General features: G+C 34.5%; 2 protein-coding genes across 2 annotated transcripts in view; both read left to right on the top strand.

The window, feature by feature from the left end:
• Window positions 1–9,717, top strand: part of LOC102831652 (serine/arginine-rich splicing factor 11-like) — a 34,506-nt gene extending 24,789 nt beyond the window's left edge. Inside the window, exons 2-3 of the mRNA XM_006870996.1 lie at window positions 4,288–4,421; window positions 9,614–9,717. Of these exons, the coding sequence (XP_006871058.1) occupies window positions 4,288–4,421; window positions 9,614–9,717 (238 nt within the window). The remainder of the gene's footprint in view (window positions 1–4,287; window positions 4,422–9,613) is intronic.
• Window positions 9,718–10,077: 360 nt separating this feature from the next.
• Window positions 10,078–13,496, top strand: part of LOC102819801 (splicing regulatory glutamine/lysine-rich protein 1-like) — a 65,746-nt gene continuing 62,327 nt past the window's right edge. The window contains 1 exon segment of the mRNA XM_006870976.1: window positions 10,078–10,140. Within this exon segment, the coding sequence (XP_006871038.1) occupies window positions 10,078–10,140 (63 nt within the window).

Here is a 13,496-nt window from a genome sequence, read left to right as displayed (position 1 = left end):
TTCCTTTCTCTCCCCCTTCAGTCTGACTCCTACATTTTTGACTTTTGGATAATTTGGTGGTATCTTTAACTGAAATACAGAGGACAAAAAGTGGGGATTGGTGAGGAAGAGCAATGCTGAATTTTATTTTGGGTTTATTTAGTTAAGGTTAGGACCTTCTGACGATCAAGGTGTAATACCCCAGCAGACACTTGGATCTGGGAACCCAGGAGAGACCTGAATTGCAGATTTGGGAATGTAAAGATAGCAAGTTAAGTATGAGGGGTTTCAAAAAGTTCATGAAAAATGAAATTGTGAACGATAACGAAATTTCTCCACAAACTTTTTGAAAGAACAGCTTTCAAAGTAAGGGTGAATTGTTGGTGAGGGCTTGGATGAAACTTGAATTATTGACCTCAGGCAAAAGTGAATTGAGAGCCCTGGATATCCACAGACAAATGTAAAAACCTTCCCTAAAAGCCGAGACTGTAAATTCCAAAAAGGCAAGTCCCCCCCCATCCAAAAAAAAAAAAAACCTAAAGAGGATAGAGAGAAACACTGTTAACTGATGATATATGGAGGGGATAATAATCAGTGTAATGAAACAAGCTATATGAATGGTTGAATGTGAAGCTGATGATGTGCCCTGTAAACTTTCACTCAGTGCAAAATAAAAACATTTAATTAAAAAAAAAAAGTGAATTGAGTTGCGTGGAAAAGAAGTAGAGTTGTATTTTTTTTTGCAACTTTATAAAGCCTTACTTGGTATGTTAATAATAACTAGTTTCAAGTTCTGAATATAAATACTTGTTTTATTTATTTTCACAATGCTTGGATAATGATAAAAGCATGTATATTTAACCAATATTAATGTGATTATGGAGTCCTAGTGTGGTATTGTGGGCTAATGCTTCAGACTGCAAAGTCATTTCAACTGCAAAGTTGGTGGTTCAGGTTCACCAGCTGCTCCTTGAAAGCCCTATGTAGGTAGGTTAGCTATGTGTTGGACTCGGCTCAATGGCACTTAATAACAGTACTGTGGTTATGGGAGTCCTAGCGTGGTGCCATAAAATAAGCACTGGACTGCCAACAACAAGGTCGGCAGTTCAAACCCATCAGCTGTGTCTTGGAAACCCTATACAGGGCTGTGAATCAGCACCGACTGATGGCACTTAACAGCAGCAACACTTAATGTGGTTAACCTACCTTGTTTTTAAGATGGATTTGGTTACAGGAAAATTTCTGTAATTGAAAAAGTAACCAGTATTTGTAGCATTACTAATGTTATGAACGGAGACCAAACTCATTGCCATTGAGTCAATTCTAATGTAGCAACCTTTGTATAAGGTCCTGAGGCCATAAATCTTTATGGGAGCAGAAAGGCTCATTTTTCTATTATGGTGCATGTGAGTTTGAACTGGTGGGTTTGAACTCTGATCTTGTGGTTAGCAGTCCACTGCTAATCCCACTCAGGCTCCATAATTCACTGAAATGTGTTTTTTTTTTTTTAAGTTTTTATTGTGAATTGAGTGATAGTTTACATGGAAGAACATTCGTTTTATACTCATCCTACAGTATTTCGTTTCCTTGCAATGATTACTATTCCCTCCACGCGTCCCTCGGGTTTGTTTTTTTTTTGATGTACACAAAAACACTCAGGAATATATAATCATTTAAACAACCCAAGGGCACATTCTGCAAGCCAGCCTCCGTGCGTCCGGCACACAGTCTTCCTCTTTGAATCTAGAGTCCTCAACTGTTCTATCTCCTCATCTCTGCCTCTATCTCTGGTGTCACTGCTTCTCTGGTTAGGGTCCCACATTCTGCTCATGCTCTTCTACTTTGTTGGTCCTGGGTTCCTATGTTCCTGGACTGTAAGATTAACTACTACCCGTTTTTGTTACAAAACTTCTACCTTTACATTTGTGACCATTGCAATTATCATGATAACAGTTTCTCACTATTGAATCATAAGAATCTTATTCCCATCTCCTTTTACCAGACCTGTCTAGACAAGATGAAAATTATGCACTAGGGACTCTACCTTCCACTGCACACTCTGAAACTAACCTTCCTCTTGAAAACTTGTAAGCCAGTTACTTCGTGCCTTTAAAGCTTCCCCATTTTAGGTAGCCAGTGTCTTAAGTTGCCCATCCCTATCTACCCTGTGTACAGAGGGGATGGGAATAATCCTTGATGTGAAGATTCTTTCCCTCTCAGTTGGCATTTTAAGCTACTACATCCGTAAGTATAGGTCAAGTTCATAAAATTATAGCAATTTATACTCATTTCCTTTATCAAAAATTTTTTATCTTCCTCTATTCGAGTTCTGATCATCCAGCCATGAAAGCTAGGTCAAACGGGTACCATCTGCAAGTTTGGGTGTTCTTGTACATTGCCGCTCACTTCATAGCAGCTGGACACTCCACTCTCAGGTCTAGCCCTCTATGGCTATATCCTTGTCCATGGGCCCAGGAGTCCCTGGGTCTCACCATACTTCTGATCAACCAGTCCTTCCTCTTCTCTCTTTCATCTCCAGGTTGACGGGAGTATGTGTCACGTGGTCGAAATCAGCCCATATCTTCATTGCTGCCTTTCCTTCTCTTCCACTCACCAGTAGACCAATGTGGTTACCAGCAAGCTTACATGCCTGCTTGTTTGTTCCCTTTGACTTTCAGTCTTGGAAGGGGTTTGTACTGAAGGGACTTGCTTTGATGGCTCTCCAGCAAACAACTTGCTTATTCTTGTAGTTGCCAATCAGACTGCCATTTTTGTTTTTGATGTTTCCTGCTGGTTTTTCTTTCCAGAAGTATCATTTCTTCCTCTAACTGTTCCATACTGGTCTTGTGCTTTCAAGTGGGAATGTTCCATCTCCAAGGGTTCTGGATGGGGATCAGGATTCCACCTAAGGTCTTACACACTACTAAGCTCTTCAAGAAGTCTCTTTTCACTGGACAAGTTCTAGCACCCTTTTCCGGTATTCCAGTCAGTTACAGGCTTACAAGCTTTTTAAAATCATGTTTCAGAATATTCCTTTCTATCCCAGTCCAGTGTCTGTTTTACAGTAGTAGGCAAGGGAAACCAGTGTTCATAAGACAATCAAGCATCTTAACATTATTTCCCCTCTTCTACCCATTCTCATTCAAATGGTTTTGAAAGTCTTAAGCAATTAAACAATTAAGGTTACATGAGATCTGAAGTTAGATTATATAATTAGACTTTAAATTCTGTGTTTACCTTAACGAGCTAGTTCTGGGACTAATCAACTTTCTTTGCCTCTGTTTTGTAAATGAAATTATTGCAGAGTCACATGTGATATTCTTCAATGTGAAATGGTATATTTTAAAAAATTATACTTACATGTTATAGATTAGGATATTATATATTTTAGCTTGAATCTTTTTGTTGTTGTTGTTGTTAAAGTGGCACTATAGGATAATGCACTGAACCACAAGGTCGGCGGTTCAGACTCTACAGCCACTCCTTGGGTAACCTATGCAGGGTTGCTCTGAGTTGAAATTGACTTGATGGCACTCAACAACAACAAAGACAAATACCGACTTTCATAGAAAGTAATTATGGACAAGTTGACAAAATGATTACTAGGTCCATGAGGATAGTATGTTTTGCATCTCCAAGATGATTCATATTAAGGAAAGTTGTTTTCATCATTTTTTTATAGGCCAGCTTAGATTGAGTCAAATAGGATTTAAGAGTCTATGCTCTTTTGCATATAAAATATGCAGAATTTTGTTTGTAAAATCAGTTGCTTGTAAAATCACATTTCTGCCTAGCTAGAAGCAGACTGTGTGTATGCTTATAAACAATCTGATAATAGGGATTTAAGGTCCTGATTTTTAAATCCATATTATCAGATTGTTTCTAAGACTGTTGTGAAGTATATAGTGATTTCAGGGAAACACATTAGGTGGGATTGTAAGTGGTTAGAAAATTTACTTCTGAGGACTCAGGCTTTTATAAAAGGAATGTTGCTTTTTTATAGTGGTACTTTTTCTGGAACATCTTTGGGTTACATCAGCTGTTTTCATATGTCATGATATTATTAATTTTGAGTTTCAAAATTTTAAATTATGCTCTAAGCCTGCCTATTGCCTTTCATCTTTGCAGACAAATCACCATTAAATGACATTGTTTTTCTATTTTATGTCTTAATGATCTTTATTAAAAATTTTTTTTGTCTTGATTATGCAATATTATATAAAGATGTAAGAAAGAAATTTGAAAGAAAATGGCGAAACCAAACAAATGTCTGTTAAATTCAGTTTTTTTTTTCTTTTTCTCTTGCAGCAATGCACCTCTTGCTTTTTCCTCCAAAGTATGTTATGTTAAGTTTCGTGATCCATCAAGTGTTGGTGTGGCCCAGCATCTAACTAACACGGTTTTTATTGACAGAGCTCTGATAGTTGTTCCTTGTGCAGAAGGTTAGTATCTCACAGGTTTTTCGTATTGATTTGATCTCTGTCTTGTCTGTTACTTACCTTTGGCTTTTCCAGAAATTGACAAGTAGATGTTAGTTGTTGGTGTATGTTGTAAAGTAAGAATGAAATTTGGAGAAGGAAGGGATATTAATTTTATATATTAGTCTTTAATTTATTAGGTATGTTTGAGGTTTTTGCATCTAGACATGTAAAAATTAAATTATTTGGTTCTCAGTTTGCTTTGACTTTCTGTAGTCTTTGTAAGTTAGAAAGAAAGCTTTTGGATTTTAGCAAGTTGTGAGAGTTCTTAAATTGAAAAAAATTAAGTTGGGAAGGGAAATTATTTTAAATGTACTAAAAAGTAAACACTTATCCTTCTGTATATAATATTAATATTAAATAAATAGAAACAATGTACACATTTTGCCAAATTGGGTTAAGTGGTGCTATTTATGCTTATAAGAAATATATTTATAATTTATACTTTCAAGTGTCCTCTTAAGATAATTGACTTTAAAAATTACCATGAGACCATTATTTCATGTTTAATATAATTGTTTGCTCTGCAGCCAGAAATTATTTTTTTCTCTTTAATGACTTTTTTTGGTAATTGAAAAAGATCATGGATAGCAGTTTTCCCAAAAAGGAAGTAGTTGTTGATGATAGGAACAAGGCTAAATAAATTTTATGACTTATACTGCTTTCAGAGCTAATAATTACTACTATTTAGTTTTTAGTAACTTATGTTTACAGAGTCATTCACATATAATAAACTGTGTTGAATTTGACCGTTGTAGTGTTCAGTTAACATTTATTCAGATCACCAACTATGGCATGTGTATGTACTACATGGATTTTAGAGTTGGGTTATTATAATTGAAATATCTTTAATTTACATTTTCTCTGTGGATGGTGGTAACTTTTATAACATTAACGTTTGCTTGACACAGTTACTGAGATTTTATATGTGATGTTTTGAAGTCTCTTTTAGAGACCAGGTTAACCTTTGAAATAACTTAATGTATAATTAACAGTTTGCTGCACTTTCTAGGTTTATGCTCGGTTTAGAATGCCTGTTCTGAGATGTCAGAAACAGTAAAATTAGTTACAGCAAGTATAATTCTGGTGTTTTTGATGTCCTAGGATAAGACATTCTAGATTTTTCAGGTAAATTTGAAAGTTTATTTCCCTTGCCTGAGGGGTAGGGGTATGTTAGAAACAATAAATACAGATGAAAGTTAAGTATTTTCAAAATAATATTCTTATCTGTATGGGGACAGTAATCCTTAAACTGTAAAGTGAGTGGGGAAGGACCTAATTAATGGTTTCATTCTTCATACCTTATAGTGAAATTTCCTACCAAGTAAGCTGCATGGGGAAAAGAAATCAGGTAGAAGATTTATTAAACTGGAAATTAATTACATCAGAAAATAATAATGAATCAGGATATTAATGAAATATACCAACAGCACAGTGAGTTTTGTACTGTGTAACTCACTAGTTAGAAGGAGTCATTTATCAGTGTTGCTTTGTCGAAACTGCTGAATTCCCAAAGAAGTTTGTCATTTATGTATCCGAGAAACCCTGACACTGATTTGTCATAAACAGTCAAGGTTATGGGCATAGAGTGATCTTTTTTGTTAGTTTTGTTTGATAGTGGTAAATAAAATACACATTTAAGTTATAGCTTTTGAGTATTTTTAATATGAACATTTGGGTACAAAATCTGAGCATATTTTTACTGCAGTATGGTTACAAGTAAGTATATATTTTGGAACACTGACCTATAAAATAATTGGTATTAGAAAAATAGTCAAATACACAATTTCATTAAATATGACAGATGACTTTATGGAACCTGATGAATTTCACAGTCAGCTGATAAAAATCTGATTATGCACTGCAAGCAAAGAAATAATGCATTGTACTAAAAAAGATAGCAAAGTAAGTTTGAAATGAATGAAAAGACTTCTAGTAGAGTAAGTGCTATAAGAAGAGAAGTACTATGTTGCTGTGAGCAGTCTTCTATTAATTTCACTGACTGCATTAATTTCTTGATTCTACAGAAACAGCATTATGACAGAAATGAGAACGCCACAGAATTAAGGTTTAGGGAAAGTATTTTCAATTCCTTTAAAATCCTAAATTGTAGAAGTAATGTTTGATGTAATAATTTCATACATATTTAGTATTAGTTGTTGTTAACTAAACATGCCAATTCAAAATAAAGTATACTTCCATTATACTCGTCCAAATGTGACCTTCTTGTTTTTTTTTCTTTTTCTTTTTCTTTTTTTTGTTTTTTGTTGCGTGCATCTCAGATTTCTTTTTATAAATGTTAACACTTAGAAAAAGATAAGGTCAAACATTACAAAGGTGTCAGCCTAATCATCAGTCATAACTTTATGTCCACATTTTCTGGTAGATGGATTTTGACTATTAATTTGGTTTTGTATGTTTTCTCTATGTGATATTTGTGCATTATTAGATGACTAGACTGGCCAAGGCAGACCTGTTACACTTGCCTGAGTTAGGCATTGTTTGCCATGCCACTAAACCTGCCGTCAAGTGAAACCTTCATTGGGGAAATGAGATCGGAGTCTGAACCGCAGAAGATGGACGCCCTGTCTCTGTTTTTTATTGTTTTACTTTAATTTCATTTCTTTTTCTTTATTTTGTCCCCCCCCCTTTTTTTTTTTGTTTTGTTTTGTTTTGTTAAATATCTTTCACTTTAACTTGTGAGCTGATTTTCCAGTTCTTTGTAAATGATATTCCATTAAAAGTTCATAACATTGTGTTGCAAATTTTATTGGAAGATGACTAGCAAAGCTAAACCTTAAGATAAAATATATTTTCAAGTAGCAAATTAGAACACATTGTTGTGAAGCTCAGTGTGAGTCATAATTGGTGTTTATAGATTGATCAGGTACATTTCGTTCTTGAAACACTCAAACACTGGTAAGAATCTTAGGAACACTTTATAATCTCAGTGAAACATTTTTGCAGTCTTTTTTCCCTTAGGTTTTACAACTGTCAGAAAAACAAGCTCAGTAGCTCCTAATATTAATCCTTTCCTCAAGAATTTTAGGCATACACAGTCATCAAAGAAAGTGAGAAAATTTTATATAATTTGAGGCTAGGAGAAAAAAGACTTTTGTTATATAAAATAATTTATTTCCATAAATTAAGCAGACTTTTAGCTGCTTACTTGGGTAATGGGTATTTAAGAAGCTGTTATTTGTGTGTGTGTATTCCTGTTTGCTTGAACTTTTTGTTGACAAATTTTTAGAAGTTGCCAGCTTCTAAAAAGATTCTGAGATTCTGACTAGTACTATCATACTGTGAGAAAGATGTTTTTTCTCTTAAGTTTTCTTTGAGGAATATAGTTTGGGAAAAGTGCTAAGTGGTTATTTGTTTCATATCATATAGTTTGATAGTATTTGGAGGTAAATTTTATAGAATTCTACCTTGGAAATTAGCAGTGGAACTTTTTTCTATTTTAAAATACCTTCAATGGTAATTAAAATAAGCAAAAAGTATTTCCGTGCTTATAGTTAGTCTAAACAATTTCAATAGTTTATTACTGTCATGAAAGACTTACATAAAATATTACTGGTATTTTATTTAAGCCATAAGTAGTTAACTTTTGGTCTGTTGAATATCCCTTTTGTTTGTTCTATAGACAGTGTTGTTTGTTAATTGACAAGTAGCATTTAATTTGTAGGATTACTAGATTGGAACTCTTAATTTCTTTTCTTTTTAAGGTACATAGAGTAGTAAAGCATAGGATTTGTACCTTTAAGGACCTTGGTTGACTTATCAAGATGTATTCACATTTCTCAAACTTGTTATTTAAAAAGGAATAGTTTTTTTATAGTGGATAATCAGTTCTGATATGAATATAGATAGTATAGAATGTATATAGAGATTTACATGCTAACATTAGTTATTAATTGAATATGGATTATTGTTATTTGATGTCTTCAGTAAGGTCTACCTACCTTTTGCTTATCTTTATGCATGTTTAAAAAAATCTGTGCTTGTACCAAGTTGACATTGAGATAATAAAGTAGCTTTTTAAAATTAGTTATTTAAAAGTCGAATAGATTTAGTTTTTGCAAAGCTTAGAACAAAATAGTCATTTGATAAAGCTACTAAACTAATTTTTACTCTGTTCCTCTAAATAAGGCATAACCATTATTTAAAGCAAATAATTCTGTTTAGGGGTTTATCCCTGTAGATTTTACCATTAAAGCCCAGCATGGTGCTTTTAAAATTTAACTGCATATGCTATATTCAGTTTACCATGATTTTGTACTCTGTGTTTTAATAATTTTAAAGAAGTCATAATGGAAATGTGTAGTTATCTACCCTGCAAGTATAAGTAGTTCTAAAATATCTACATGCCAATTTTTTTTAAGAAACTTTTTTTTCGGGTAAGATATATGACCAAGAGAAACTAGTAAAAGTTGCGAGTAGTCCTTATCAAAATTTAATGATTAGTATTCTGTAATTAAATATGGCAAATTGATGTACTTATTTCAGATTATACTTTTTTATCTTTTAGATTTTAGGGATTTCTTTCTTTCTGAGTATCTAAGATTATTTTATTGTTACCATTGTTAATTGTTATTAGTTAGAATGTTCATAAAGAAGATCTTTAGGTTTTAACCATCCCAATTCAGATAAGTATAAATCAGTTTTAAAATCTAACCTTTTAAGAATGTACCTGAGATTAGGGAACCTTTTTTATTGTAATTCTCAAAAATTTTAGCAATGTCCCAAGACATTCTTTGGAACTGGACTCTTTTAGGCATCTATTATACGAGAAGGCTTCTAAAAGTTGGTGAATAAATTTATCTTTTAATTCCATTTTTCCATGAACTTTTTGAAGCTGTCTCTCTTACTTTATGAGATGTCATATGAACTGAATGGGTATGGTGTTTTAAATTGAAGGTGATTCAAGAAGTAGGTGTTTATTTTTCTTCTGTCTACTAAAATAGATTCCTTTGGAGAATTATCAGAATTGTTTGCATCACAAGTAGATAGGGCACTCATTAAGGAGCAAATTTCAATTCGCACATATTTGTTTTTCTTTTTCTTTTTTTTGACTAATTTGGTTATTTGCCATTTCTGGGGATTAAACTTTAAAAAATGTTCTTCTTTTCTGTATCTGATGTTCTGTGTGCTATTAGTGATGCAGCCAACACGAACGGTTGTCATGTGTAACACAACTTTCGATCACCGCGAAAACACCGTCCTGGGAAAGCGTCCATGCTTGATATCGTTTGGTTCATGAACATTAAGTTTCCAGTACAGGTGACCCATAGCTCAAAGTGTTAAATAATTGTCTACATTATTCAGTTTTTAAAATAATATTCCATTAAATGAGATTGTTAGTCTTTGAAGTTTTGCTCACTTTTATTTTTCCTAGTAGAGCAGGATAAAAGGAAAGACTTAAGTTCTTATTTATTTCTTTATATGGATCTGATAGATAGATTCATTTATTATTATTATTTTTTAAGTGCAAGGGTAATTGTAAAATCATAGTGTAAAGTTTGTGTGGTGTTTCTGCTTTCTGTAATGATTGGAATTTGCCTCTGCAGGTAAAATCCCAGAGGAATCCAAAGCCCTTTCTTTACTGGCTCCTGCTCCAACCATGACAAGTCTGATGCCTGGTGCAGGATTGCTTCCCATACCAACTCCAAATCCCTTGACTACAGTAAGTACTGTACTTTAAGTCTGCTTTGAAAAGGAACAAGTGTGCAACTATGTAATCAATTGAGTAAAGATCTTGGAAAACAATTCCATTTTGGATCTATTTTTTTTTTAAATTTAGGAATAGATTTGAAAACTATTTTTTTGAAGCAGTTTCGAAAACTATTTTTTTTCCGATAGGTACCATTCACTTAAGCTCCCTTTTGTAATTACTCATGAAGGAATTGAGTGTTCATTTAAATGAGAACTCAAGTAAATTACTCATTAGAAAATCAATTGTTGAAACTCAGAATTTTAAATCATGTGGGAAACTGGAGGATCTTTGTAACTGGATTTCTCAGTTCATTAGGCTGAAATACACAGTATTGATGATAATCTAGCAGTAAGAAAATGTAACAAGATGAAGACCTGACCAAAATAGGTTTTTATTAGCAGTGAGGTGTTAAATAGTAGTTTAATACTTACTTTGTGATTGTAAGGGGCTTTGATACAATTGTAGAATAATCACTGGACTGCTAACCACATGATCGACAGTCCAAACTAACCAGTGACTCCAAAAGAGAGAGGTGAGGCTTTTTACGTTTGTAAAGATTTTGTTGTTGTTGTTGTTGTTAAGTGCCGTCTAGACGGTTCCGACCCATAGCGACCCTGTACAGGGTTTCCAAGGCTGTAAATCTTTACGGGAGCAGAACGCCTCATCTTTCTCCCGCAGAGTGGCTGGTAGTTTCGAACTGCTGGCCCTAAGGTTCGCAGCCCGATTCGTAACCACTACGCTACCAGAGCTCCTTTTTTGTAAAGATTTACAGCCTCAGAAACCCTGTTATAGGGTTACTATGAGTTAGAATTGGCTCGATGGTAGTGAGTTTGTTTTCTTTGGGTTTTCAAAGCAGTTAAAAAGATCTTACTATTATTGGGACTTTTGGGTTTTTGTATAAAATATTCTGAGCATTTACATTTTTTTCCTCCTTTTGAAAACAAAATTTAAAACTCACCTAATTGAAAGTTATACCTAGATTTATGTTGTTGAACAGGTAGTGATTTCAAACTCTCACCAGCTACTCCTTGGAAACACTATACAGGGTTGCTATGAGTTGAAACCAGCTTGGCATCATTTAATGATAACAACAACATAATTGTAGTTTACTTACTCAAGTAATAAAAGTCGCTCCTGAAATGTTGAAGTGTAAAATTTAAGCCTTTTAATTTTTGCACAATGTTTGTTCTGCCAGAGACCTTTTGAAAATTGAGTATCTGATCAATTGAAATTACTTTTGGAAATTTTGCTCCTGACTCTGTGTGTGTGTGTGTTGTTGTTATGTGCTGTGGAGTCGGTTCTTACTCATAGCAACCCTGTACAGGGTTTCCAAGACTGTAAATCTCTACGGGAGCAGAAAGCCTCATCTTTCTCCCGCAGAACAACTGGAAGTTTCGAACTGCTGACCTTGTGGTTCACAGCCCGATTCGTAACCACTACACTATCAGAGCTCCATATATATATGTATAATGTGTATGTATATATAATTATTATTTTTAGTTTTAAAGGTTTTATTGTGAATTGAGGCTTACAGGGCAGATCATCAGTTTTACACTCAGTAAATCATTGCAATGAGTACAATCCCCTCCATGCACCATCAGCTAACTGTATTTACCTCTGTTAATTTTTTTTTTTTAATGTACACATACCATATTGAAAATGTATTTGTTTAAATGTCCAAAGGTCACATTTTGCAAGCCAACCTCCTGCCTGTAGGCACATAGCCTTTCTCAGTCCATGGGCTTATAATCCTCTGCTTCCTGTCTCTCCTGCCTCTGCCACCATCTTTGTTGTCACTGCTTTTCTGGTTAGGATCTCTCACTCCACTCATACTCTACCTTTTTGATGGTCCTAGGGTCCTCTGTTCCTAAAATGACAAATGCTCCCTCCTTTTAGTTAAACCTCTTCTACATTTACAGTTGTGATAATAGCCATTAGTCCTGATAACAGTTACTCACAGTTAGTTGAATCATAAACTCCGATCCCCATCACCAGACCCATCTGGACAAGAGGAAAACTATTCAGTGAGGATTCTGTCTTACCTCCTTGATTCTGACATTAAACACCCTCATGAAAGCTTGTAAGCCAGTCACTTTGTGCCTTTATAGCCCTCAATTTTGGTAGCCAAATCTAAGTTGCCTATCCCAATCAACCCAGTGTACTGAGGAGGGAGGCAGGCTTATTCATATCAAGATATGAATAATTCTTCCCTTTCAGTTGGAATTTTGGGTAACTTCATCTATAAGCAAAGATCCAGTTCATTAAGTGGTTCCAGTTTACGTTTACTCCCAGTATCAAACTTCTTTGTCTTCATTTGATTGAGTTCTGATCAGCAAGTTATTCAAACTAGGTCAAATGAGTAAATGAGTACTACATGCAAGTTTGGGAGTTCTCACACGCCTTCCCCCCTCCCCCCCCACTTCAGTCCAGCTAGTCACTTCAACTTCACTCTTAGCTCTAGCTACAAGTGTCTAGGTCAGTGTCCTTGGGCTCAAGAGTTCACAAGTTTCTCTGAAGTTCGAACCAACCAGCCCTTCCTCTTCTCTCCCTCATTTCATGGTCTTTGGGTATCTATGGAACATGGCCAGACTCAGCCCATATCTTCATTGCTGCAGTTCCCCCTCTTCTACTCACAAGTTGAACAGGGTGATCACCAGCAAGCATACAAGACTTCCCTTTTTCAGTCTTAGAAAGGCTGAATTTCTTACTGTGATGGCTTCAGGGCAAACAGTTTGCTTAATATTGTCACAGCCAAACATTCTGCTTTTCACCACCCCCCAATGGTCTTTCTTTCAAGAAGTATCTTCTATTTCTCGCTGTCTTTTCTATTTGTATTCTGGTATATTTTACCATACTATTTTATTTCTAGGGTCTTCACTTTTTCTCTAGAAAATATTTTGCTATCCTGAAAATTCCTAGAGGTTATTTGGCAATAATTTATTACTATTTGATTTGTTCCCTTAAGGGCAAATGAGTTTTTCTTAATTCATCGTTAGCCATCTGGTATTATAAAACATAATTTTTGAAGAATAATTTCAATTAGAAATTAGTATAAAGGTAACCAATAGTGATTTAGTATAAAGATGCTAAAGCAAATAGAAGAAATGAGGTTATAAGAGCTGAACAGAAAATTTCAAAGGTCAGCTCAAGATGACAAAATCAAGTATTACAGCGAAATGTGCAAAGATATGGAGTCAGAAAACAAAAGGGAAGAACATGCTCAGCATTTCCCAAGCTGGGGGAACTGAAGAAAAAATTCAAGCCTTGACTTTAATTATTGAAAGATTCTCTGGGCAAATTATTGAACAATGGAGGAAGTATCAAGA

The sequence above is a fragment of the Chrysochloris asiatica genome, unplaced genomic scaffold, assembly GCF_000296735.1.
Source record: "Chrysochloris asiatica unplaced genomic scaffold, ChrAsi1.0 scaffold00157, whole genome shotgun sequence".
NCBI classification, from domain to species: Eukaryota; Metazoa; Chordata; class Mammalia; order Afrosoricida; family Chrysochloridae; genus Chrysochloris; species Chrysochloris asiatica.
The sequence above is the reverse complement of the archived record's forward strand: the minus strand, read 5'-3'. Positions and strand labels throughout refer to the sequence as shown.